The 26624-nt window shown below is 40.0% G+C and overlaps 1 protein-coding gene across 6 annotated transcripts in view; it reads left to right on the top strand.

The window, feature by feature from the left end:
* The window catches only part of scn1lab (sodium channel, voltage-gated, type I like, alpha b), a 56795-nt gene that overhangs the window by 6314 nt on the left and 23857 nt on the right, over positions 1 to 26624 (top strand). For 5 of the 6 annotated variants that reach the window (XM_073870732.1, XM_073870730.1, XM_073870735.1 and 2 more), the window contains exons 4-17: positions 880 to 970; positions 1886 to 2014; positions 2397 to 2488; positions 6142 to 6384; positions 6708 to 6771; positions 8535 to 8676; positions 9292 to 9498; positions 14041 to 14316; positions 14492 to 14830; positions 14913 to 15042; positions 18667 to 18905; positions 19089 to 19262; positions 19601 to 19957; positions 22568 to 23059. In XM_073870732.1, coding sequence (XP_073726833.1) covers positions 880 to 970; positions 1886 to 2014; positions 2397 to 2488; positions 6142 to 6384; positions 6708 to 6771; positions 8535 to 8676; positions 9292 to 9498; positions 14041 to 14316; positions 14492 to 14830; positions 14913 to 15042; positions 18667 to 18905; positions 19089 to 19262; positions 19601 to 19957; positions 22568 to 23059 — 2975 coding nt within the window. Of the gene's footprint in view, positions 1 to 879; positions 971 to 1885; positions 2015 to 2396; positions 2489 to 2661; positions 2754 to 6141; positions 6385 to 6707; positions 6772 to 8534; positions 8677 to 9291; positions 9499 to 14040; positions 14317 to 14491; positions 14831 to 14912; positions 15043 to 18666; positions 18906 to 19088; positions 19263 to 19600; positions 19958 to 22567; positions 23060 to 26624 lie in introns of all 6 variants that reach the window. The other variant, XM_073870731.1, reaches the window with a different exon arrangement.

The following is a 26624-nucleotide window of genomic DNA, read 5'->3' on the forward strand; positions in this document are numbered from 1 at the left end:
AATCCTTGAAAATTTGTGAATCTGATGGAAACAATTCAAGGCCCTGGGAACCCTGGGGTGTAGTGTAGGATAATTTCATGAAAATTCTAAACTTTTTAAGCACACGTGCTAAACTGTTCGCTTTAAATGCTTATATCTTCTGTATGTGAATGTTGATTCATACCAAAATGCTTTTTTGCATAGTTGTGTTTGACACATGAAAACGTCTCTGGTTATGTATGTTACTCTTGTTCCCTGAGAAGGGAACGAGACGCTGCGTCTCCATTGCCATACTTCCTGAATCCCTGTCACGCCATCTTTGGCAATATTTCAGATAGCGATATACTTCCTGACTCCCACGGCACACTGTCTTTGTCGTTAAGCCTCACCATTGGTTGAATTTGATATACACATTCAGACGCACTTACCCCTGGAGGCGTCCCCAAAGTGTCACTGCAGTGACGCAGTATGAGTTCCCTCGAAAGGGAACTGTAACAATGTATCTTAAAAGGTAACACAATGTAACCTTGCTCTCAATTGAAATGTGTCACCACATTTAGTTGAATTTGAGGGTATTGGACCTGGAAAGTCCTTGAAAGGTCCTTGAATTTGTTGTTAACTAAGATGTGGGAACCCTGAATTTGTAAAGCGTCCAAAACTCACTTATTTTGTTTTTGTAAACTTTAGTGTCTGTTTATCTGACTCAAAAAGCATTAAAAAAATGTTTGGAAGATTTTCACAATTGCTTTCCGGTTTTGTATCCCATATGCATTAAATGACACTAAGGAGATTGTGGGTTGTCAGTACCGAGCTGAAATTGGGTGTACGTGGGTTTTTATACATGTACCTATTTGTGTGTGTTTATTTGTTTTTACGTGCATATTCCTTGACCGTTTCTCACGATGTTCAGTTTTGTGATCATGTGCACAATCTTGACCAACTGCGCCTTTATGACCCTCAGCAATCCCCCAGACTGGGCCAAAAATGTGGAGTAAGTCGCTATTTTACCACAGATGTCTATAACTTCAGTGCATGGGGTAGTTGTGTAACTTGTTTGTTAAAGGAATAGTCTACTCATTTTCAATATTAAAATATGTTATTACCTTAACTAAGAATTGTTGATACATCCCTCTATCATCTGTGTGCGTGCACGTAAGCGCTGGAGCGCGCTGCGACGCTTCGATAGCATTCAGCTTAGCCCCATTCATTCAATTGTACCATTTAGAGATAAAGTTAGAAGTGACCAAACACATCAACGTTTTTCCTATTTAAGATGAGTAGTTATACGAGCAAGTTTGGTGGTACAAAATAAAACGTAGCGCTTTTCTAAGCGGATTTAAAAGAGGAACTATATTTTATGGCGTAATAGCACTTTTGGGAGTACTTCGACTCGGCGCAGTAACACCCTCCCTCTCCCATGATGAGAGTGAGAAGGGGAGCGGACTTTTCAGGCGAGTCGAAGTACTCCCAAAAGTGCTATTACGCCATAAAATATAGTTCCTCTTTTAAATCCGCTTAGAAAAGCGCTACGTTTTATTTTGTACCACCAAACTTGCTCGTATAACTACTCGTCTTAAATAGGAAAAACGTTGATGTGTTTGGTCACTTCTAACTTTATCTCTAAATGGTAGCATTGAATGAATGGGGCTAAGCTAAATGCTATCGAAGCGTCGCAGCGCGCTCCAGCGCTTACGTGCACGCACACAGATGATAGAGGGATGTATCAACAATTCTTAGTTAAGGTAATAACATATTTTAATATTGAAAATGAGTAGACTATTCCTTTAAGGTAGTATATACTTGTATGTTTAAGACCTCAAAACCGTTTGTTTTGCCTTCCTTTGGGGGCTAGATGCTTTAATACTTTGCCTCTACTTTTGAGTCATATGCATGACATGTTGTTCAGGTACACCTTCACAGGGATCTACACATTCGAGTCCCTTATTAAGATCCTGGCACGGGGCTTCTGCATTGGGAAGTTCACTTTCCTGAGGGATCCCTGGAACTGGCTGGATTTTAGCGTCATCTTGATGGCGTGAGTATCGGATGCCTTTGATGTTCATGATTTAAAAATAAATGCATATTATATACTATCTATATCAGGCGTCTCCGGCCCTGCTCCCGGTGAGCTACCGTCCTGCAGATTTGAGCTCCAACTCCAATCAAGGTGTTCGGGGTTGCGTGATAATTACTGACAGGTGTGTTGAAGCTGTTGAAGTCTGCAGGACGCTACCTCACCAGGAGCAGGGTCGGAGACAGGGAAGCATTAATGAGAGTTTACGCTGATAGTTTTGGACACATTGATATCTGAGCACGGAAAGCTGGTGAATCCGTAATGGTTCTGTGAGTATGTTTGTTGACGTGTGTGTGTGTGCGCGCGCGTGTGAAATGTGGTAACTTTCTATTTGATTCAACAGGTATGTAACTGAGTTTGTAAACCTAGGCAATGTGTCAGCTCTCCGCACTTTCAGAGTGCTCAGAGCTTTGAAAACTATCTCAGTCATCCCAGGTAAGGGATGTGTGTGCGTGTGTGTGTGTCTATATAGACGTGCGCATGCGTTGTGTGCGCGAACACAGGTGTCAGTCAGGCGTGTGTCTCCGTGTGACGTATTCCTCTGCTGCCCTGTCCCGTCCTAATGTGTGCGTGTGTTTGTGTGTGTTTGATCCCCCCCCTCCCTACAGATATGTAACAGAATTTGTGGATCTGGGCAATGTCTCAGCACTGAGAACCTTCAGGGTTTTACGAGCACTCAAAACTATATCAGTGATCCCAGGTGAGGGCTAGCTCCTAGGCGGACACTCTCTCCATCCGAGTTTCTGGCTTACTTCATTCCCTTCTCCGCTGGCCTCTCTCTTTCATTCTGCCGCTCTCGGCGTCAGAGAAAGCAGGAATCCGCTCGGGCATAAAAACGGGATTCCAGGCTTTTAAAAGCACATTCTGTAGTTCTCCTTATATCGCCAGGCTCTGCTCTGTTATTTCCCAAAGACCATCATGCTTTGGGAAAGGTCTCCCATATCATGCCTTGGGAAATAGACAACGGGGCGTTTTTGATTTGTGTTGTTTTTTTTGCATGAGACATTGCTGAAGCCTATAGGCTGAGATAGAGTATCTGAGACCCTCTGCTCTTCGCTGTTCTTCTGTTTGCTGTTTGAGTTCTGTGTGCATGCGCACCGTCGTTTGTGTCTGTTATATACTGTGATGTGTGTGTGCGCGTGTGTGTGTGTGTGAAACACGGATGGGCGCTGCCGTGATGCACGCAAACGCACGCACGCAATACACACAGACTTACACTGCATGCTTTAATGTTGTTAATAACACAAACATTCATTCAACTAACACGCACTAATGTTTGAAGCTTCGTATATTAGAAGCTTTTGGTCACCAAAAGCTTTTGATTGCTTTCTTTTTACTAATTTATAACGCTTTGCTAGCTTTATCCTATAATACATTTGAAAATATAAGTAAAAATATGATGCAGTTGTCTCATGATAGATACTAAAGAGAGCAGTTCACTCAAAAATAAACTCTTTTTTCCACCCTCATGTCATTTCAAGCGCATTCATTTCAAAATGTTTTTATTTATGGAAAACGATAGGAAAATTTTTGGACCCAGATGCAATGTCAAACAGGGCTCTATATATAGAGTCTTCTAAAGCAAATTTCAAATGGCACAATCATACTTGTGCGTCGTGTTTTGCTTTTGCAAATTTTATATTATTTACACAATATTAAAGGTGCCGTAGAATGTGAAACTATTTAACTACGCATAGATGAATAATACGAGTTCTGTACATGGTAATGACATTATCATGAGCCTCAAACACGATTGTTTCTTCCTTTTAATGTAAACCTTATGCATGCAAAAGACAATTTCAACATAACACCAACTGTGACATTACATTACTAAATTCACCCCAGTCTCACGAAATTTCGTTATATAGTCACGTAAATTTTTATTCTTTTTTCGTGATATTATCACAAATTTTCTGTGATCGTTTTTTTTGTGATCGTATAACAAATTCCGTTTTTGTGTGATTATCAAGTATTGGTTACTCAACTGTTTTGTCCTATTTTCTCACCATTGTCGCTTCGGTTTAGGGTAAGATTTAAATGAAATGACATCGCTAACCAAACCCAACTCTAACCCTAACGCCAGGCGACATATAAAAAATAAATCAGAAAAAATAGTATAAACCAATACATAAAGTGACATTCTAATGCAAGCACCAAATCTAACCCTAAACCGAAGTGACAATGGTTTGAAAATAGGAAAAGGCAGTTGAGTAACCAATACGTGATAATCACACGAAAACAGGAATTCGTTATATATCACAAAAAAAATCACAAAATAAGAATCAAAAATTTACTTGACTATATCATGAAACCTTATGAGACTGGGTAGTTAAATAACACATTAAATTAATTACAATGATACAATGCTAAAAACAAAGTTGTAATTGCTGAGTTAGTGCTATGCGCTAGTTAATGCTACATGCTAGTGTTTAGGCAGAAGTTCTACTATTGATGTTACAGTTACGTTTTGCATCAGGTCCATACTGAAAAAAATACTCAGAAACGTCCATTACCAATCTCCAAACAACTGATTATTCCTTAAATTGCATATCTTCGTCTGATACAATCTCAAGCATAAGGTCTGTTATGGTGCATTCCCACCAGCTGCGGTAGATGCGGCAAAAACGCGTTAGTCGCGTGTAGTTGGGCGCTTGAACATTTGAGTTCACTCGCTTCATTCGCGCGTGAAATTCTAGTCATTCAAGACATTCACGCTGAAATTCGCGTCATGGGAGGGGCTTCTGAGACTCCGCCAATCCGCTTGCTTCCTGTAATCACGTCACTATTACAACAAGGTCCTGATTGGTTAACGTGGCGCGGAAATCCGCAGAAGTTCAGATTTTTCAACTCGCGCGGTTTCCGCAGCAACGCTCAATTCACACGGATCGCGCCACGCTTATGGCGTGTACCGCGCCGCAGGATGCCTAATCGCGTCTTTGACTTAACATGTAAATCACTTGCGCTTGCCGTGTCTACCACATCTGGTGTAAACCCTGCATTACACACGCACACAGAGCTACTGAAAGAAGCTGCTCTGTGAAGCAGCCAATCAGAGCAGAGCTCAACATTATTATTCATGACCCTTTCAAAAAAGATAATAATAGACCATTTAATTTTAAGAGGAAATCCTAGGGTTGTAAATGGACATGTAAAAACATTTCTGAATAATGTTTGCATTTAATAAAACCACATACTTTCAATTTAACATATTATTTCAAGGCATTCTTTGGCACCTTTAATAATATTTCAATATTATTTAAAGTCTGTGTAAGTCATTTCAGAGAATTACTGTAATACGCTACAGAGACTGTGAGCTGTGTAGTACTGTATTGTGGAGTTACACCATTAAACAGTTTTCCACATTTCTGTGTTCAGAATTATTATTCCATAGAATAATTATTATCCAGAATTATTATCCATTCAGGTTGTAGCGGTATTTGAAAGTTGAGAAAGACGGTAGCTTTCCCGCAAGTGGGTGTGGTTCAGCGTATTATATTAAGCGTAATCAATTATTTAGCTTGCCGTTTTTTTTAATCATTCAAATTTGACTGGGTGGTTATGAACACATTTTTCTATCAACAATATTGGACTTTACACGGACTTTAAACACTATGAAATGTGCTGCGTTTGTGTAGTTTTTTAACGCGACATGTTTGAAATAGCTTGAGGGCGATTAAAGGACATAATGGCATTTTTGGTGAACTATTTCCATCATTTATATTGACTTTAAATAAAATGAGCATTAGGATTTCAGAAACATTTTTATTTGTACATACAGTATAAAATAAAAGCAACATGCTTCCTGGTGAAACTACACTCTTAAACATAAAGGTTTCTAAAAGGTTCTTTGACCGGCTGTATGGTTCCATGAAGAACCACCACAGAAGCGTCCTGTTACACAAAAGTTTGTGTAATAGATTAAGGCTCTATAAATGACCATTGTCTGAAAGGTTCCTTGAGGAACAATGGTTTTTCTATGGCATCGCTGCAAAGAACCTTATAGCACCTTTACGTTTTCAAAATATGTGCCATTTTCACTCTCACAATGTGTTTGTGAGCGTTTTTGACCACCGCTACGTGTCCCCCAGGGCTGAAGACCATCGTTGGCGCTCTGATCCAGTCCGTGAAGAAGCTGTCAGACGTGATGATCCTGACGGTCTTCTGTCTGAGCGTGTTTGCTCTGATCGGACTGCAGCTCTTCATGGGAAACCTGAGGCAGAAGTGTGTGAGGATACCGATCAATGGCACAGAAAACATGACAGACCGGTTCAACTACAGCTTAGAAATGCCCAGCTCCAACTTCAACTGGACGGAGTACATTAGTGATAAGAGTAAGTGAAGACTGTGTGTGTGTGTTATTGAGATGCTGGGAGACACTACAGTTTCCTGCGGGTGTAAGGAGTGATCCACTGGCCCAAGAAAATGAGTCATCCAGTGCTTTAAGCACACTTAGGACTGTGTCTGTGTATTGCCTTGCAGACTGTGTTGTTCAACGTCTAGGCTTAATTTAGAGCCATACATTCCTTCAAGCTACAAGTTTTAAGGCTGGGAACATACTGTATACTGTGTGTTTGTGTGCGTATGTGTGTGTGTGACTGTGGTCTACTTATCTTTGTATTGTGTTTCTTGACATTTATCCTTTTTACCTTTTCAGACAATTATTATTACCTCCCAGGCCGCAGAGATGCTTTGCTGTGTGGAAATTCTAGCGATGCAGGGTACGATATTTTACATTATACATAATATTTGATAGTGGCTTGACGGATCGCAGTTTGACCCACGGTTCGGCTCGCATGCGATTCGCGGAGTGATACGCAAATTTACACACAGCTATTTTGAGATGTTTATGTGTAATTATCCGTAAACCAAAAAGACGCTAACAGCAACTCATTTAGCTCTGTGCACGCACGCTATTATTGGATAGGAAGCGTTTGTCAATGGGACAGTCCAGTTAATCTAAAATTATAAAATAAAAATTTAACTTCAAGAATAAAAACATGGCGTTGAGGTTTGTTGTAAAACAGTACAAAGAGCATAGACTTTATTCAGTCCACAGAAAGACAAATAGTATGAACCCTCTTTCAGCATATAATGAAATCATTATGTAAAAATTTGCACGTACATTCATAATATTTGTTTTCAACAATGTGCTGGACACCCCGGACAACCCTCTATCCACCTTATCGTAGTATCCCACTGTATTGCATAGATGGACTGAAAGTGCTGAAAGTCACAGACTAATAGTGAATTCACACCAGACACGGTAGAGGCGTCAAGCGCGAGTGATTTTAATGTTAAGTCAATGTGAAGATGCGTTGACGCACGTCTGGAGGTCTAGGTCCAATGAGGTGTTTAGCGCGGAGCGGGAGACGCTATTCCACCTCATTCGCGCATCTAGTTCAAATTAACTGTGGGTTTACACCAAACGCTAAGCATGCAATTGAAAACACGCGCTATTCGCCTCAAACGCGTCTTTGCCCAAGTTGAAAATATTCAACTTGAGCGAAAAATTTGCATGACACAGAGATAAATAATCTAGAGCGAGCAACGCGATGCAATTGCACGGTTCGCGTTTGGTGTAAACCCACAGTAAGCGTTGCCGCGGCAAACGCACAAGTTGAATAATTTGAACTTTGGCCGAAAAACACGCTGCGTTAACCAATCAGGAGCTTGCTCTAGTAGTGAGGTGATTACAGGAAGCGAGCGGAGTCGCAGAAGCCCCTCCCATGACGCGAATTTCCGCGTGAATGTCTCGATGACTAGAATTTCACACGCTGCTTTCATGCGAGGATGAAGCGAGTAAACTCAAACTGTTCGAGCAGCAAACTAGGCGTGGTACACGCGAATTTGATGCCTCAAGCGCGGCTGGTGTGAACCTACGGTAATAGTGCATTCACATCAGCCCCGGTAGAGGCGGCCTAAACGCGCTATTCGCGTGTAGTTGGATGCTTGAACATTTGAGTTTACTCACTTCATTTGCGCGTGAAAGCCGCGCGTGAAATTCTAGTAATTCGTGACAGTCACGCGGAAATTCGCGTCATGGGAGTGGCTTCTGCGATGCTCGCTTCATGTAATCAAGTCACTACTACAGCAAGGTCCTGATTGGTTAACGGGGCGCGGAAATCTGCCAAAGTTCAGATGTTTCAACTCGCGCGTTTCTTGCGGCAACGCTCAATTCACGCAGAATGCGCCATCCACGCCATTCGTGCACCCGTCACTGTTAGCATTAGTTACTGCACATTGAATTAACATGAACAATTGTATTGTTTTTTAAATAACAATAAATGCTGAGGTTCATTGTTAGTTTATGCTAGCTAATGCATTTAACAATGTTAAATAATACATAGTGTTATCGTGATTTATTTTTATTGAATCGATAAACAGTCAGATGTATATGATGTCATTTATGGGCCTTGTGAACTAAATGACTTACTCATTCTCACTGAATGGACTGAAAATCTCTATTTGGATGGACTTACAGGCAGTGTCCAGAGGGCTTCTTATGCATTAAAGCTGGTCGTAATCCTGACTACGGCTACACAAGCTTTGATACGTTCGGCTGGGCCTTCCTCTCGCTATTCAGACTCATGACACAAGACTTCTGGGAAAATCTCTATCAGCAGGTACAACCATTACCTCACCTTCTAGTCTAGTCCCAATATTTTCACGTTGGAATAAAACCACAGACAACATCCATCTGTGAGTTCTACTCCAGGCCCATTATACTCTTGTAGGGATTAAACCACACATACTATTGTTTTGTAAAGTACAGGCCACGCCCAGCCTTCTTCTGTGTAGTCTAGACCACCTGTTTATGTGCTGCTAACGCAAGGGATTTTCACGCTGTGCTTAACCTCGGGTCTTGTAATGACATCAACATCCTCTTGTAATGACTAAGCCACACCCCAATATTCTTATATGCATCAGACCACACCATAACATCTTTCTGTAAATATGAGGCCTCTCCCCTTAAATCTTCTATTAGACATAGACAATACACCAGACATCCTTCTGTAATGACTACACTTCTATATTCTTATGGGCAAATACTAGTCCACAACCTTATTATAGTTATTAGTTATTATTAGATCCCATCCAAACATCCTTCTGTAAATACTAGGCCCTTTAAGACATTTGACCATAACCAACAGGCTTTTTCATTTTAAAGCTGCTTTTCAATTTTTTCCATTTGGTACGTGGATAATTGTCTCTCTCTCACTCCTCCCTCGCTTATGCAGACCCTACGTGCAGCTGGAAAGCCCTACATGATTTTCTTTGTGCTGGTAATCTTCCTGGGCTCCTTCTATCTGGTAAATCTCATCCTGGCTGTGGTAGCCATGGCATACGATGAGCAAAACCAGGCCACTATAGAGGAGGCCCAACAAAAGGAGGAAGAATTTCAAGCCATGCTGGAACAGCTAAAGAGACAGCAGGAGGAGGCACAGGTAGCTAACACACACACAAATGTACAGTGTGTATACACATACATACATACACATACATTCATTTAGAACTGAATCCACTGGGAGTATTTACAGTTTTTGTGTTGATTTAAAATATTTAATCTCCAGATGTTTTGATATTTTTGTTGTAATCATTATTTCATACTTGTTTCCTTGTCTTTGATGATCTGCCTTCATCATCTCTTAAGTTTCTAAGCCACATAGCTGCGACTAACACTGCCCTGTTGCCATGGAAACCAACAGTAATGAGAGAGAGAGAGAGGGAGTGAGGGAAAAAGAGAGTAACGAGTGAAATAGACTGAGATGCAGAATAACTCAGAAATGCAGAATGTGACAGACAGACTTGCAGATAGAAAGACAGACAGGCAGACTTACAGACAGAGTTACTGGCAGTCAGACAAATTTGCAGACAGACAGAGACTGACAGATAGACCTACTGACAGACAGACAGACAGACTTACTGACAGATAGACAGAAACAGAGTTACAGACAGAAAGACGACTGAGACGGACTTGCTGGCAGACAGACGGATAGCAAGACAATTACTGACAGACAGACAGACAGACAGAAAGAAAGAGAGACAGACAGACAGACAGACAGACAGAGTTACTGACAGACAGAAATAAAGAAAGAGAGACAGACAGACAAAGTAAGACTTGCTGGCAGACAGAATTACTGAGACTGACAGACAGATACAAATAGACTTACTGACAGACTTACTGACAGATAGACAGAGTCACAGACAGACAGACTAACAGATGACTGAGACAGACTTGCTGGCAGACAGACAGATAGAAAGACAATTACTGACAGACAGAAAGAAAGAGAGACAGACATACAGAGTTACTGACAGACAGAAATAAAGAAAGAGAGACAGACAGACAAAGTTAGACTTGCTGACAGACAGAATTACTGAGATACTGACAGACAGATACAAATAGACTTACTGACAGACAGACAGACAGACAGAGTTACAGACAGACAGACTAACAGAGGACTGAGACAGACTTGCTGACAGACAGAAAGAGAGACAGACAGACAGAGTTACTGACAGACAGAAAGATTTGCTGACAGACAGAGTTGCTGACAGACAGAGACAGATAGACTTACTAACAGACAGACAGACAGAGTTACTGAGAGATAGACAGAGACAGTTTCACAGACAAAACAGACATATAGAGTTACAAACAGACAGACTAACAGATGAATGAGACAGACAGACTGCTAGAAAGGCAGTTACTGACAGACAGAAATATTTGCGGAGAGACAAAATAACTGACAGACAGAGACAGATAGACTTACTAACAGACAGACATACAGAGACAGATTTACAGACAGAGTTACCGACAGACAAACAAAATGACAGGCAGACTGACAGACAGAGACAGACTTACAGACAGATAGATAGATTTGCTGAGAGACAAATATGCTGCCAGACAAGACAGATAAACAGAGTTATGGACAGATAAACTTCCGACAAATGAGACAGACTTGCTTACTGACAGACAAAAAGATTTGCTGACAGACAGAAAAAGAGACATACAGAGACAGATTTACAGACAGAGTTACTGACAGACAAACAAAATGGCAGACAGACGACAGACAGACAGAGAGACAGACAGATAGATACATTTGCTGAGAGACAAATATGCTGCCAGACAAGACAGACATACAGAGTTATGGACAGATAAACTACAGACGCCTGAGACAGACTTGCTGGCAGACAGACAGATAGAAAGACAGTTACTGACACAGACAAAAAGATTTGCTGACAGACAGAAAAAGAGACATACGGAGACAGATTTATAGACACAGTTACTGACAGACAAACAAAATGGCAGACAGATGACAGAGACAGACTTACTGACAAACAGACAGACAGATAGATTTGCTGACAGACAAACTTAATGCCAGACAGACAGAGTTACTGACAGATAGACAGAGACAGACATACAGATAAGACAGACATACAGAGTTATGGACAGAAAACTAACAGACGACTGAGACAGACTTGCTGGCAGACAGACAGATAGAAAGACAGTTACTGCCAGACAGAAAGAGAGACATACAGAGACAGATTTACAGACAGAGTTACCGACAGACAAACAAAATGGCAGGCAGACTGACAGACAGAGACAGACTTACAGACAGATAGACAGACAGACAGATAGATAGATTTGCTGAGAGACAAATATACTGCCAGACAAGACAGATAAACAGAGTTATGGACAGATAAACTTCAGACAAATGAGACAGACTTGCTGGCAGACAGACAGAGATAGAAAGACAGTTACTGACAGACAAAAAGATTTGCTGACAGACAGAAAAAGAGACATACAGAGACAGATTTACAGACAGAGTTACTGACAGACAAACAAAATGGCAGACAGATGACAGACTTACAGACAGACAGAGAGACAGACAGATAGATAGATTTGCTGAGAGACAAATATGCTGCCAGACAAGACAGACATACAGAGTTATGGACAGATAAACTACAGACGCCTGAGACAGACTTGCTGGCAGAGAGACAGATAGAAAGACAGTTACTGACAGACAAAAAGATTTGCTGACAGACAGAAAAAGAGACAAACGGAGACAGATTTATAGACACAGTTACTGACAGACAAACAAAATGGCAGACAGATGACAGAGACAGACTTACTGACAAACAGACAGACAGATAGATTTGCTGACAGACAAACTTAATGCCAGACAGACAGAGTTACTGACAGATAGACAGAGACAGACATACAGATAAGACAGACATACAGAGTTATGGACAGAAAACTAACAGACGACTGAGACAGACTTGCTGGCAGACAGACAGACAGACAGATAGAAAGACAGTTACTGCCAGACAGAAAGAGAGACATACAGAGACAGATTTACAGACAGAGTTACCGACAGACAAACAAAATGGCAGGCAGACTGACAGACAGAGACAGACTTACAGACAGATAGACAGACAGACAGATAGATAGATTTGCTGAGAGACAAATATACTGCCAGACAAGACAGATAAACAGAGTTATGGACAGATAAACTTCAGACAAATGAGACAGACTTGCTGGCAGACAGACAGATAGAAAGACAGTTACTGACAGACAAAAAGATTTGCTGACAGACAGAAAAAGAGACATACAGAGACAGATTTACAGACAGAGTTACTGACAGACAAACAAAATGGCAGACAGATGACAGAGACAGACTTACTGACAAACAGACAGACAGATAGATTTGCTGACAGACAAACTTAATGCCAGACAGACAGAGTTACTGACAGATAGACAGAGACAGACATACAGATAAGACAGACATACAGAGTTATGGACAGAAAACTAACAGACGACTGAGACAGACTTGCTGGCAGACAGACAGACAGACAGACAGATAGAAAGACAGTTACTGCCAGACAGAAAGAGAGACATACAGAGACAGATTTACAGACAGAGTTACCGACAGACAAACAAAATGGCAGGCAGACTGACAGACAGAGACAGACTTACAGACAGATAGACAGACAGACAGATAGATAGATTTGCTGAGAGACAAATATACTGCCAGACAAGACAGATAAACAGAGTTATGGACAGATAAACTTCAGACAAATGAGACAGACTTGCTGGCAGACAGACAGATAGAAAGACAGTTACTGACAGACAAAAAGATTTGCTGACAGACAGAAAAAGAGACATACAGAGACAGATTTACAGACAGAGTTACTGACAGACAAACAAAATGGCAGACAGACGACAGACTTACAGACAGACAGAGAGACAGACAGATAGATACATTTGCTGAGAGACAAATATGCTGCCAGACAAGACAGACATACAGAGTTATGGACAGATAAACTACAGACGCCTGAGACAGACTTGCTGGCAGACAGACAGATAGAAAGACAGTTACTGACAGACAAAAAGATTTGCTGACAGACAGAAAAAGAGACATACGGAGACAGATTTATAGGCACAGTTACTGACAGACAAACAAAATGGCAGACAGATGACAGAGACAGACTTACTGACAAACAGACAGACAGATAGATTTGCTGACAGACAAACTTAATGCCAGACAGACAGAGTTACTGACAGATAGACAGAGACAGACATACAGATAAGACAGACATACAGGGTTATGGACAGAAAACTAACAGACGACTGAGACAGACTTGCTGGCAGACAGCCAGATAGAAAGACAGTTACAGCCAGACAGAAAGACCGACTTGCAGACAGACAGATATATCTCTGTATAGTCTATATCTCTGTAATACTTCTGTAATCTCTATGTTTCTTTAGTTTGCTGATATATAGATTTTGACTGTTCCATTGTGATACTCAGTGAGAACAAAATAACGTCAACAATGCGACTCATACCTGTAATTTACTCTCATCACATAAACTGATCTATCTCCTTCTAGTACTTCCCGATTATTTATCTTTGCTTTCAATATGTGAGCTTAAACTAAGTCTACCCCTGGTTGCCCCTGACAACCATGCCTGTGCCTTGATTGGTTGGCAGGTTGCCGCAGCAGCAGCAACAGAGAGCGGGGAGTACAGCGGAAGGGGGGGCTTGTCGGAGGAAAGCTCCTCCGGAGGGTCCAGACTCAGCTCTAAGAGCGCCAAAGAGCGACGAAACAGGAGGAAGAAAAGAAAACAACGGGAAGAGGAGGAGAAAGCCGACCAGGAGAAGTTTCATAAGTCTGCATCAGAGGACAGCATCAGACGACCCGGTTTTCGCTTCTCCATAGACGCTAACCGACTCTCTTATGAGAAGAAGTGCTCCACTCCAAATCAGGTGACTTCCTGTTTCATCTAGATTCGGGGCGTTTTGGGAAATATAGTTTGCTAAGCCATTCAGTTATTATATCTGATAAGTGATGAAATATTAAATATGTGACCCTGTCAATGAAATCCAGGCTGAAGTTTTATCATCTATACTTATATTTTTGTCTTTTTTTCTTTTACTTCAGTCTCTCCTCAGCATCCGCGGGTCTCTTTTCTCCCCGAGGAGAAACAGCCGCGCAAGCCTGTTTAGTTTTCGCGGGCGAGCTCGAGACTTCGGCTCAGAGAACGATTTTGCTGATGACGAGCACAGCACATTCGAGGACAGCGACAGTCGGCGCGGGTCGCTCTTCGTACCTCGCTGCATCGAGAGGCGGAGCTCCACCGTCAGTCACTGTAGCCTGGCCCCAAGGATCATGCTGCCAGCCAATGGAAAGATGCACTGCACCGTAGATTGCAATGGCGTGGTCTCTCTGGTGGGTGGGACATCTGTGCCAACATCACCAATCGGACGCTTGTTACCAGAGGTAGAGCGAATAAAAGTAACGTCACATAAACCATGACGCATAAAACAATGCCCTTACTTAAGATACTTTTCTTTCATTCTAGGGCACAACCACTGAGTCTGACGCACGCAAGAAGCGTTCGGGATCGCACCAGCCGTCGGATTATCTAGACGAGACGGTCGCTAGAAAAAGAGCTTTGAGCGTGGCCAGCATTCTCACGAATACTATGGAAGGTCTGTACAAACATCCCCTGTTTGCACATGTACATATAGACAACACATAAAGACTGTGTACACATACTGAATCACACACACATGTGCTGTGACCTTTAAATGCTGACTTTTGAAGTAATGTTACTGCAATCTTATATTTTACCATAAGGGTCATGTTATATTCACACTAAACCTCTTCTAGCACATAATCCCATTTTCATATAAAAGTTTTTTGTTTCTTTAGGTAACACGAGTTAAATATTAACGTTTCACTTCTCATTCAAGTATCAATTTTACAAAAATCTTAATGATATTTTTATTAAAAGCATGCAAAACACATTATATCAATTCACTTGCCATTGGTTGGTGGGGTAAAAACATAATTTCGGTCCCTGCATGTAACATGATACCACTTTCAAACGTCCTGTAATTTTGCTCAGCACAATCTGAGTAAACGATCCTTTCAACATACAGCCATTGTGTGATGAACATAGGACAACATTGAGGTTGGTTTTTTATTGCATTGCCCATTAAACATCAATTGTGACAAAGTCATCAGTGTGCATACCTGCTTTATTATTTCGGCCCATTCAGAAACAATGCTCTCAGTTTTTCTTACAGCAACAGACAATTGAATGTTATTATCACATGACCAGCATTAGTGGAGTGGTTTATTACCATAAAGTAAAAAGGGTTATATCATAGACATTTTACTTTTAATGTAACTTATTTTCGCATCATAATTTAGATTTTTACCATATTTACCAATTTATTGCTTCGTTGCCTTTTTAAATTTTAATAAAAACGCTCTCTTTGCATGTGAATGCTGTACTTTGCTTACTAATGGGCTGATGGTTTGCTGCCAACTGTGGAGGACAAAAAATGAATGAAATAAATAAATGTAAAAATAAATATATGTAGAAATACATAAATAAATATTGAAATAAATGTAGTATAACACAAATGATACAAAAATAATACAATTAAAAGGATAGTTCACTTTAAAATGAAAATTCTGTCATCATTTACTCATTCTCATGTTGTTCTAAACCTGTATGAATTTCTTTTTTCTGATGAACACACAAGAAGATATTTTGAGAAATGATAGTAAACACACATAAGTAAGTGACCATAGACTTCCATAGTAGGAATAAAAAAATATGATGGAATTTAATGGGTACTGTCAACTGTGTGCTTTCCATCATTTATCAAAATATTTTCTTAGTCATTTATCACAATACTTCAAAAAATATTTTTCCTACTGTGGAAGTCAATGGTTACTTACTGCTGTGTGTTAACTATCATTTCTCAAAATATCTTTCTTTGTGTTCATCAGAAAAAAAATTCATACAGGCTTAGAACAACATGAGGATGAGTAAATGATGACAGAATTTTCATTTCAAAGTGAACTATCCCTTTAAAAGTTGACACTTTTGACAAAACAATATATTTATTTATTTATATCTGCATTTATTTATTTATGCAATTAACTAATGACTTGGTTGTTTATGGATTTATTAATTTATTTATTTCTGTATTTCTACATTTATGTATTTGTGCATTTATGTGTTTATTTATTTATTTACATTAAAGGATAACTCCACTTTCATTAAAAAAAAAAACGGATAATTTACTCACCTCCATTTCATTCAGGGGGTTTATGTCTTTCTTTGTTCAGTTGAGAAGCAATTAAGTTTTTTGAGGAAAAATGTCCAGGATTTTTCACCCAATATTGGATGTTATTGGACCTCAACAGTTTACAGTTTCAATGCAGTTTAAAATTGCAGTTTCAATGCAGCTTCAAAGAGCTCTAAATGATCCCAACCGAGGAATAAGGGTCTTATCTCGCAAAATGATCTTAATGTTCGTCAAAAAATAAGCACTTTTTAACCACAACTTCCCGTCTTGCACTAGCCTTGTGATCCGCCAGCGTGACCTTACGTATTACGTAATCACATCAAAGGGTCACGCATGACGTATGCAAAACTACAGCTTCAGTGTTTATAAGTGTGGAGAAAGAGGACCGTTCCAACGTTGTTGTATGTGGAATGATACTAATTAATGTCTTTGTGTCAGTTTATTGTTTAAAATAGTCCACAAGTGTGCGTTTCACACCTGTAGCACGTGAATTTTCTACGTGACACGTAATGCGTAAGGTCGCGCTGGCGCATCACACGGCTAGTGCAAGACGAAAAGTTAAAGGTTAAAAAGTACTTTTTTAAGGGCAAAAATGACGATTGTTTTGCTAGATAAGAACCTTATGCCTTGGTTGGGATTGTTTAGAGCCCTTTGAAGCTGCATTGAAACGATCAACTGTTAAGGTCCACTATATGGAGAAAAATCCTGGAACGTTTTCCTCAGAAACTTAATTTCTTTTTGACTAAAGAAAAAAACATAAATATCTTGGATGACATAGAGGTGAGTAAATTATCGTGAATTTTTTATGAAAGTGGAATATTACCTTTATATATTTATTTATTTATTAATGCACGTATTTATTTATTCATTTCTATATACATTTATTTATTTATGCATTTATCTATTTATTAATTTATTTAAGTAGTTTTTTTATCGTCCATAGTCAACACCATCCTTCAATAACAGTCTTATTGCAAAGCCTGCACAAAAGATAAAAGAGCAGTAATTCAGTAATCTCCTATCGAAAGTCTTGAACCTGCAACCTCACACAAGCCTGCTTCCTAAACCAATAGGAGACCCATAAGAAGTTTCTGCTAGATAACACTTAAGAAGGAAAAGTGTTAAGATTCCCTTTAAAGGATTAGTCCATTTTCTTAAAAAAAATCCAGATAACTTACTCACCACCTGTCATCCAAAATGTTGATGTCTTTCTTTGTTCAGTCGAGAAGAAATTTTGTTTTTTGAGGAAAATATTCCCAGATTGTTCTCATTTAAATGGACTTTAATGGACCCCAACACTTAACTATTTTAATTCAGTTTCAAAGGACTAAACGATCTCAAACGAGGCATAAGGGTTAAGGGTTAAAACACAACTTCTCTTCTTCCTCTGGCTGTGTGACCAGCCAGCGTGACCTCACATAATTGCGTACTGATGTTAAAAGGTCACGTGTTACATGAAACGCACATTTGCGGACCATTTTAAACAATAAACTGACACAAAGACATTAAGTAGTATCATTCGACATACAACAATGTCGGAACGGTCTTCTTTCTCCACACTTGTAAACACTGGGGCATAGTTTCGCATACATAATCCGTGACCTCTTGACGTGATGACGCATTACGTGAGGTCGCGCTGGCGCGCCACAGGACCAGAGGAAGACGAGAAGTTGTGGTTTAAAGTGCATATTTTTTTATTTTTCATGACAATCGTTTTGCTAGATAAGACCCTTATGCCTCGTTTGAGATCGTTTACAGTCGTTTGAAACTGCAATTTTAAACTGCATTAAAACTGTTAAGTGTTGGGGTCCATTAAAGTCCATTAAAATGAAAAAAATCCTGTAATGTTTTCTTCAAAAAAAAAAAAAACATAATTTCTTCACGACTGAACAAAGAAAGACATCAACATTTTATATGACATGGTGATGTGTAAATTATCTGTATTTGTTTTTTTAAGAAAACTGACTAATCCTTTAACATTTGGTGCCATATTGATAATGTTCACAGAGCTCGAGGAATCACGGCAGAAGTGTCCTCCTTGCTGGTACAAGTTTGCCAACAGCTTTCTGATCTGGGACTGCTGTCCCACATGGTTGAAGGTGAAGCAGATTATGAACATGATCGTGATGGATCCATTCGTAGACCTGGCCATAACCATCTGTATTGTCCTCAACACCCTCTTCATGGCTATGGAACACTATCCAATGACAAAGGAGTTCAATCATGTGCTGTCAGTGGGAAATTTGGTAAGTTAGCATCCAATTATGCTTAATAAACTGATAACGTGTATGGTCTTGTAAATAGGTAGAACTGTTTTCCTATATCAGGGAGTGCACATACACTATATAGGACTCACTCCTGATGTTGGTTGTTAGTAAACCGACTTGTTAAAGTGTGTGAGTTGTGCTGATGTGTGTGTTTGCACACAGGTGTTCACTGGGATCTTCACGGCAGAGATGTGTCTGAAGGTAATCGCACTAGACCCGTATTACTACTTTCAGGAGGGCTGGAACATCTTTGATGGCATCATCGTGAGTCTGAGTCTCATGGAATTGGGCTTGGCCAATGTGGAGGGACTTTCTGTGTTGCGCTCCTTCAGACTGGTGAGTAACCTCATCTTACCTCTTTAGCATCAACGTTTCAGTTTTAAAAAGGTTGAGCTGAGCTCATAAATCAGAACAGAATGGACTGTGCCACTGGTACGTGTATCTTTTTACACATCTAAATGAATGCAATGGCTTTCAAAAGACGTTTATCAGTGTAAGAAGTCTTAGTAACTGTCTTTGGAATTTATTCAAAGCAACTTACAGTGTACTGTATTTGGAGATTCATTATGTATGTTCTTACGGGATCATACCCATGAGTGCCATGCTGTAGGAACACGTACCACAACGTATCTTTCTTCTAACATTCTTTTTATCCTGTTTCTCTGTCACAATAGTTACGAGTCTTTAAACTAGCAAAGTCCTGGCCCACTCTGAACATGCTGATAAAGATCATCGGTAACTCAGTCGGTGCTTTGGGGAATCTGACCCTCGTCCTGGCCATCATCGTCTTCATCTTCGCCGTGGTGGGAATGCAGCTGTTCGGAAAGAGCTACCGCGAATGCGTCTGCAAGATCTCAGAGGACTGCGAGTTGCCGCGCTGGCACATGGACGATTTTTTCCACTCCTTCCTGATCGTGTTCCGGGTGCTTTGCGGCGAATGGATCGAGACCATGTGGGACTGTATGGAAGTGGCCGGACAGTCGATGTGTCTCGTTGTCTTTATGATGGTCATGGTCATTGGAAATCTGGTGGTAAGATCAACTGTGCAGCGAGAAGGCGGTGAAGAGTTTGATGTTATTGTGATATTGTCAGGTAGGGAATGCATCTGGATCAACATCCTAGTTGGAACAACACTCCGATCAACCACATAGAAATCATGGCTGTAAGTTTCAGCAGCATTCTTATGTAAGGGATAATGTATAGGCAACAGGTTGTTATCACGGAGGGTCTTGTATCACACTGAAGGGGCTTATTTTGCGGCTATTTACCTGTTAATGTGGGTTCACACCAGCCGTGTTTAAGGCGTCAAATTCATGTCTACCACATCTAGTTTGCCGCTTGAACATTTTGAGTTTAAAGCCACGCGTGAAATTCTAGTCATCGAGCCATTCACGCAAAAATTTGCGTCATGGGAAGGGCTTCTGCGACTCCGCTCATTTACTATAATCCCGTCACTACTAGAGCAAGCTCCTGATTGGTTAACAAGGTGTGTTTTTCCGCCAAAGTTCAAATTTTTCAACTTGCACGTTTCCCGCAGCAACGCTCAATACGCGCCAATGATGCAGAATTGCGTCTACCGCGCCGCGCTAAATGCCTCATTCGCGCCGCGAGACCTCCAGATGTGCATCAATGCATCTCTACATTGACTTAACATTGAAATCACTCGCGCTTGACGCCTCTACCGCGGCTGGTGTGAACGCAGAATTATGTAAGGTAAGGAGCATTAAAATTTAATTTAAAATATTTTATTTGCTTTTAACGACTTGCGGTTTTAAAGGAAAGCACCACCGTTTTTCAATATTTTACTATGTTCTTACCTTAACTTAGACAAATTAATACATACCCATCTTTTTTCAATGCGTGCACTTTTAATCTTTGTGCAGTGCCTCGGGAATGTGTTAGCATTTAGCCTAGTCCCATTCATTCCTATGGCTCCAAACAGGGATGAATTTAGAAGCCACCAAACACTTCCATGTTTTCCCTATTTAAAGACTAAGTAGTTACACGAGTAAGTATGGTGGCACAAAATAAAACTTTTGTTTGGAGCCATAGGAATGAATGGGGCTAGGCTAAATGCTAACACATTCACGAAACGCTCTACAAAGATTAAAAGTGCACGCATTGAAAAATATAGGCATGTATTAATTCATCTAGGTTGCCGAGAATGGGATTAGGAAAGCTTTCTAAGAAAAGATTTCGATCCAGAAACACACCCTACTTGACAAAATCATAGTCATCTGAGTTTAAATTCAACTTCAGCCAGCTTTCTTCATAATTTTTCATTAATATAAGTGAATTATAAATTGTAAGTGAAAGGCCGCTTCGTCATAAAAGCAGTCATATTGAGAAAATAATCACAAATACAGACAAGAAGGCCGCATATAAATTTAATGGTTTTAGTTTTCTTAAAATCAGTGCTTTAAGTGGCAAAAAAGAGGTGCCGGTACTCTATTTTTTTTTTTTTTTTGCTGCCGGTACTCTTTTTTTTTTTTTTTTTTGCTGACTCGACTCCTCCGCTGAGGTAACAACAACTATATTGAAGGGGATTACTATACAGCAGTCAACAGACGACCTTGTAAAAAATAATAAATAATTGTATTAGTTTGTGGATTTGCTTGAGCTAGAAATAGCTACTTAACATAAATAAAATGTGCAAAAGGATTTTGAAAAAAATACCCTTAGAAAGAGCTACCGTATAAAGAGCTATTGAACATAAATTAAATGTGCAAAAGGTAGGTATGTGAGTAAAATTTTCAACATGTTTAAATGCTAAAACTAGTTTGAAAAAACTTAAAAATGACACCAAGACCATGTCTACAGGTTTAAGAATAACAAAATACTGGCCATTTGAAACTCGAAAGTCATCACTTTATTTTGTCCCATTGTTTTCCATTTTGTGGGTTTTAAAACTCCTGTGCGCGTCGATCAAATTCATTGAAATTTTGTTCACTTGTAGTTTAGCAATTAAACTAAATGTATATAACAATTTCAAGAATGTTTTTACCCCACACATCGCCTGAGGAAATCCGAAGTTGCGCCGAGGGGTTAGTTTCACGTAACTACAAAAGGGCTTGTGTGTGACCTGCAGCTATCATTCTTGGTGGGATGTCAGCCAGCGAGTCCTCTGATTCTGACCTTGTTCTTTTAATTCTCAGAGTCTACAACAAGGATGGCATATTAAGTGTTCATTGTATTTTTATTTAACCGAGCAGCTATGGTTGCGCGTTTCTCACCCCTCCCCAGACCACGCTGAGTTGTTGACACTGATAGCAGCAGGAGCGACGCAGGCGCTTTTAACTTGTAAAACTCAAGGGTGTATGGGTAATGTAGTCCCTGCTCTGAATGGGACGAATTAGGAAGCGTGCATTGTGAAGGGCGCTCTGAAAAGCTAAAAGCACGTTCTGTGCGCACGGACAGGTGGTGGTATGCTCAAGAGCTATATTTGGAAGTAGCGGTACTGAGTACCGGCGCGTACCTGCCCACTTAAAGCACTGCTTAAAATATTATTTCCTTTATATTTTAAGTTTTAATATGAGACAGATATGTTTTTCACAGACTCAGACACATCCCAAGCATTCTCAAGTAGAATCCTTTCATCTCAGCTGTGCTTGACCTTGCTGTTTTGTGCTGTTGCGTGGCAGGTGCTGAATCTGTTCCTGGCCTTGCTCTTGAGCTCTTTCAGTGCCGACAACCTGGCAGCCACAGACGACGACAGCGAAATGAACAACCTGCAGATCGCAGTGGGCAGAATACAGAAAGGCATCGCGCTGATCAAGTCGGCCTTGCGGCAGTTGATCCAAAGCCTCTGCCTGGCCGGCGGCAAACCTCGCGCTCTAGACGAGGAGAAACCCCTCGACGACCTTCACAGCGACGGCAAGGAGAACTGCTTGTCCAATCACGCTCCCGTCGCCGTCGATCTCACCACAGACTATCTGAAGGGAGGCTGCGTTTCCCCCGGCAACGGGGTGGAAGGTCACGTGAAATACGAAATCGGGGAATGCGACTACATGTCGTTCATACACAATCCCACGTTAACGGTTACGGTGCCGATTGCGGTGGGAGAGTCGGACTTTGAAAATCTCAACACGGAAGATTTTAGCAGCGATTCGTCTGACGTGGAGGGAAGTAAAGAGGTAAGCCGATCGTCCGTGTTTTTTTAACGTGCACGAAACACAAGTCTTTATTCCAGTGTCGGAGAGAGTAACGTTACTGTATGTTCAAAATCTTTGTTATTAATAGTTTGTTTCATTCATTTAGGTCTGTTTGTACATTATCAGGAGTCAGTGTCTTTTTCCCTGTAAGGGACGTTGTGTTGAGTCACACTACCATTGCATCATTTCGACTGTGTGTGTGTTTGTGTTTATATTGGGTTCATGGGCATACAATGACCCTGTTCATCTGCAGCTAGTTAAGGCAAACCTCTGGGCACTGTAGCAGGTAGATTTACGATTTAAGAGTACACTCATTACATCAGTATATCATGTTGTCATAAACACACGCCGTCTCGCACATACACAGCCTAATGTGTATTATTTACGACCAACTGAGCAGGCATGGCATCATGGGTCCCAGACTATGAATGAGCTTGTTGAGGAAATTGTTCAATTTAGCATCCTTGCCCAGGGTGAAATCGAGTATGCATGTGTATGTGTGTATATTTGTGCGCGTTCGTATTCCATGCATCTCCAGCTATATCACTGTGCCTAATCTGTTTTTTCCCTTCTTCTAACTTGATCTGTTTTTCTTTTTCTAATTGAAGTGGTACATTGTGTTGCAGACGTTTTTATCCATGTTATGTGAAGTGTGTATCTCCTCTCTGTGTGTGACCTGTTATTGCAGCGTTATGACAGACGAACCCCAGGTTTTCTCTGAGAGATCCTTGTAAGAGACTCATCTTCCTCCACACGCACACTAACCATGGAGACTGCCTTTTTCATTGAACTCTCGTCTTTTTCATAATATAAATTTCATTTCTTTCTCTCGTTTGGATCGGATTGCCCTTTGTGTTTCATTTCTCAATGCCTGTGCCCGTCCCTCCCCTTAAACGACCCTGTTTTGCACCGAAGAGAGACAGCTGTCAGCCTTTTGTTTTAGATTTCCTTTTTGTTTTACATGAATGTGTGTTTCTGTGGTACTGGGCTTCTTTGCAGTACCTTCAATCACATGGAATGAGCAAGATCATCATTTTACATCAGTAGCCCATCGAGCATCTTTCTGTTACATTAGCTTGTATGTTTTGGTTTTCGTACAAGCTGTCAGCGAGCATTTAGTGCTAAATTATCCCAAAGCAGAAACTGAGACAGCTTGCGGTCGACTCTGTGTGTGTTTGCGCGCGTGTGTGTGTGTGTAGAGGTGAATTGTGATAGACGGAAAAGGCAATTGTTTGATTCATAAAATACATTTAAACAATCCATATTGGAATGATTAAACTAATTTAGCTGCTAGAATATTGATATAAATAGGTTTGATCAGGGCCTAAAATTAACACACGCCAAATGCGAGTAAAACTCTGCAAATATACTGTATAATGTAAGGTATAGGAAGAATAAGTTGAGAACAGTGCTTGTGAATAACTCTCGCGGTACTTCGACATCATAATCCGGTCGTTCTGCGCTGCGAGAAGTCGAAACTCAACCTAACGGAAACATTACGAACTCACGATGACTATAAATTAGAGTGATATATCAACTTAGCTAGAATAAATTTACAACAAACAGTATATTTTTTACAGCATTTATTAATCTAAAAGTGATATTTGATCAGTAGCTGAGTTTACATGGACCATTGTAATCGGTTTAAATGTTCAATCCGAATGAAAATGCTCCATGTAAACACCTTAATCGAAATAAAAATAGCCAAACGATTTTAAATCTAATCGGGTTGAGAGAGGTGGTTTATACTGTTTGTAATCCGCTCAGAAGCACAAGTAAACACGATCAGGGCTGGGTTTCCCGATAACGATTGAACTTAGCCCTCAAGAGCGCTTTTTAGAGTCTACTTAACGAACATTCGTTGTTAATTTATGTGCGTTTCCCAAAGATGCACGTAAAATGATCGCTCGCAGCTAGGTTTTAAAGTCGCCATGAAACGGAAGTAGCGATTGCCTTATTTTCCCCGTGGTGACGTATATCCGAATGAAACGGCTTCTGGAATTAAATAAGGCAGGGCTGAATTTGAATTTGTCCATCGAGATCTGATTGGATCGTTTAAAGTTGGTTCGTGTTGCTAATTGCTAATCGCTGCGATCTTCTCCCGGACCCCGCCCACCTGCCATACCATATGACCAGAAGATATCGTTTTGAGGAGGGGAGGAGATTTGCATTTTTGATTAAAGATTATGAGCACACATGAATTTAAAAAAAAGAATGAAGCTCACAGATAAGTCATTTGTTAATAATTCCACAATATTAAAATATTATATATATATATATATATATATATATATATATATATATATATATATATATATATATATATATATATATATATATATATATATATATATATATATATATATAGTTTTTCTTTTTAATTTCATTGCGACTTTAAGTTCTACTTACGAGTCGCTATCCATTTGTCAAGTGCTGAAATGTCCCCTATAGAATGGCTCGAATTTTAGCTGAAGCTTGTTTAGGCTATTGCCATTCAGCCGATGTGCACTAATATTTTTCATGTTATTATTCATAATTGTTTAATGACTTTTTGCCTGTGTTCGACTTTACACTGCGTTGCGCGGTGCCGCTGCAGCGATACAGTACAACGAAAAACTGTGGACTCTCGCGGACGGTCTCTGCAGCACCGTGTGAAGTCAAACACGCTTTTTGGGCACACGTTAATGGGTGTTTTTGCTGCTGCTTGATAAATATAATTAGCACGGCACAATAAAATTTATTGTGACCTGAGATAGACGCACAGTGATTTTAGGAGCATGGCTTGTATGCGTATCTTGAAATCCAATGATCAAATCTGAATTGAAGCTTGTGCTATACTGTATAAACCTTAATACTATATTATTAAGTGTTCATGTAAAAGCCATGATAGGATTTATCATTCCGATTGAGGCAAAAGGTGTCCATGTAAACTTGGCTATTGTCTGTTCAAGTTAGTTCGTTGAAAATTGAATTTTTTTGTTAATTTTAATTAACATGTATTAAGATTAAAGGGACACTCCACTTAAAAAATATGCTAATTTTCCAGCTCCCCTAAAGCTTCCCTCCATATTTTTACCGTTTTGGAATCCATTCGGCTGATCTCCGGTTCTGGCGGGACAACTTTTAACATAGCACAATCCATTGAATCTGATTAGACCATTTAACATCACGCTCAAAAATAACCAAAGAGTTTCAATATTTTTCCTATTTAAAACCCTTTTAGCCCTTTTAGTTTTAGTCTTAGTCTTTTGGATGAAAATGCTTTTTAGTTTTAGTCACATTTTAGGACTTGATAGTTTTAGGCAAGTTTTAATCGACAAAACACAAAAAGGTTTTAGGCAAGTTTTAGTCGATGAAAACGCAAAAAAGATTTTAGTCAAGTTTAAGTAAAAAAAAAAACTTTAGTTGTCTTAACCAAATAAATTTAGGTTAAAAAGTATTGGAAATGGGCTTATGTTTGACAAGTAGATAAATGTAAAACCTTAAGCTTACCATGAAATGTCTCACAAGCCGATTGTCGAGTAAAATTGAATGTATATGATATGTT

Source organism: Misgurnus anguillicaudatus, chromosome 8 (genome assembly GCF_027580225.2).
Source record: "Misgurnus anguillicaudatus chromosome 8, ASM2758022v2, whole genome shotgun sequence".
Taxonomy (NCBI): domain Eukaryota; kingdom Metazoa; phylum Chordata; class Actinopteri; order Cypriniformes; family Cobitidae; genus Misgurnus; species Misgurnus anguillicaudatus.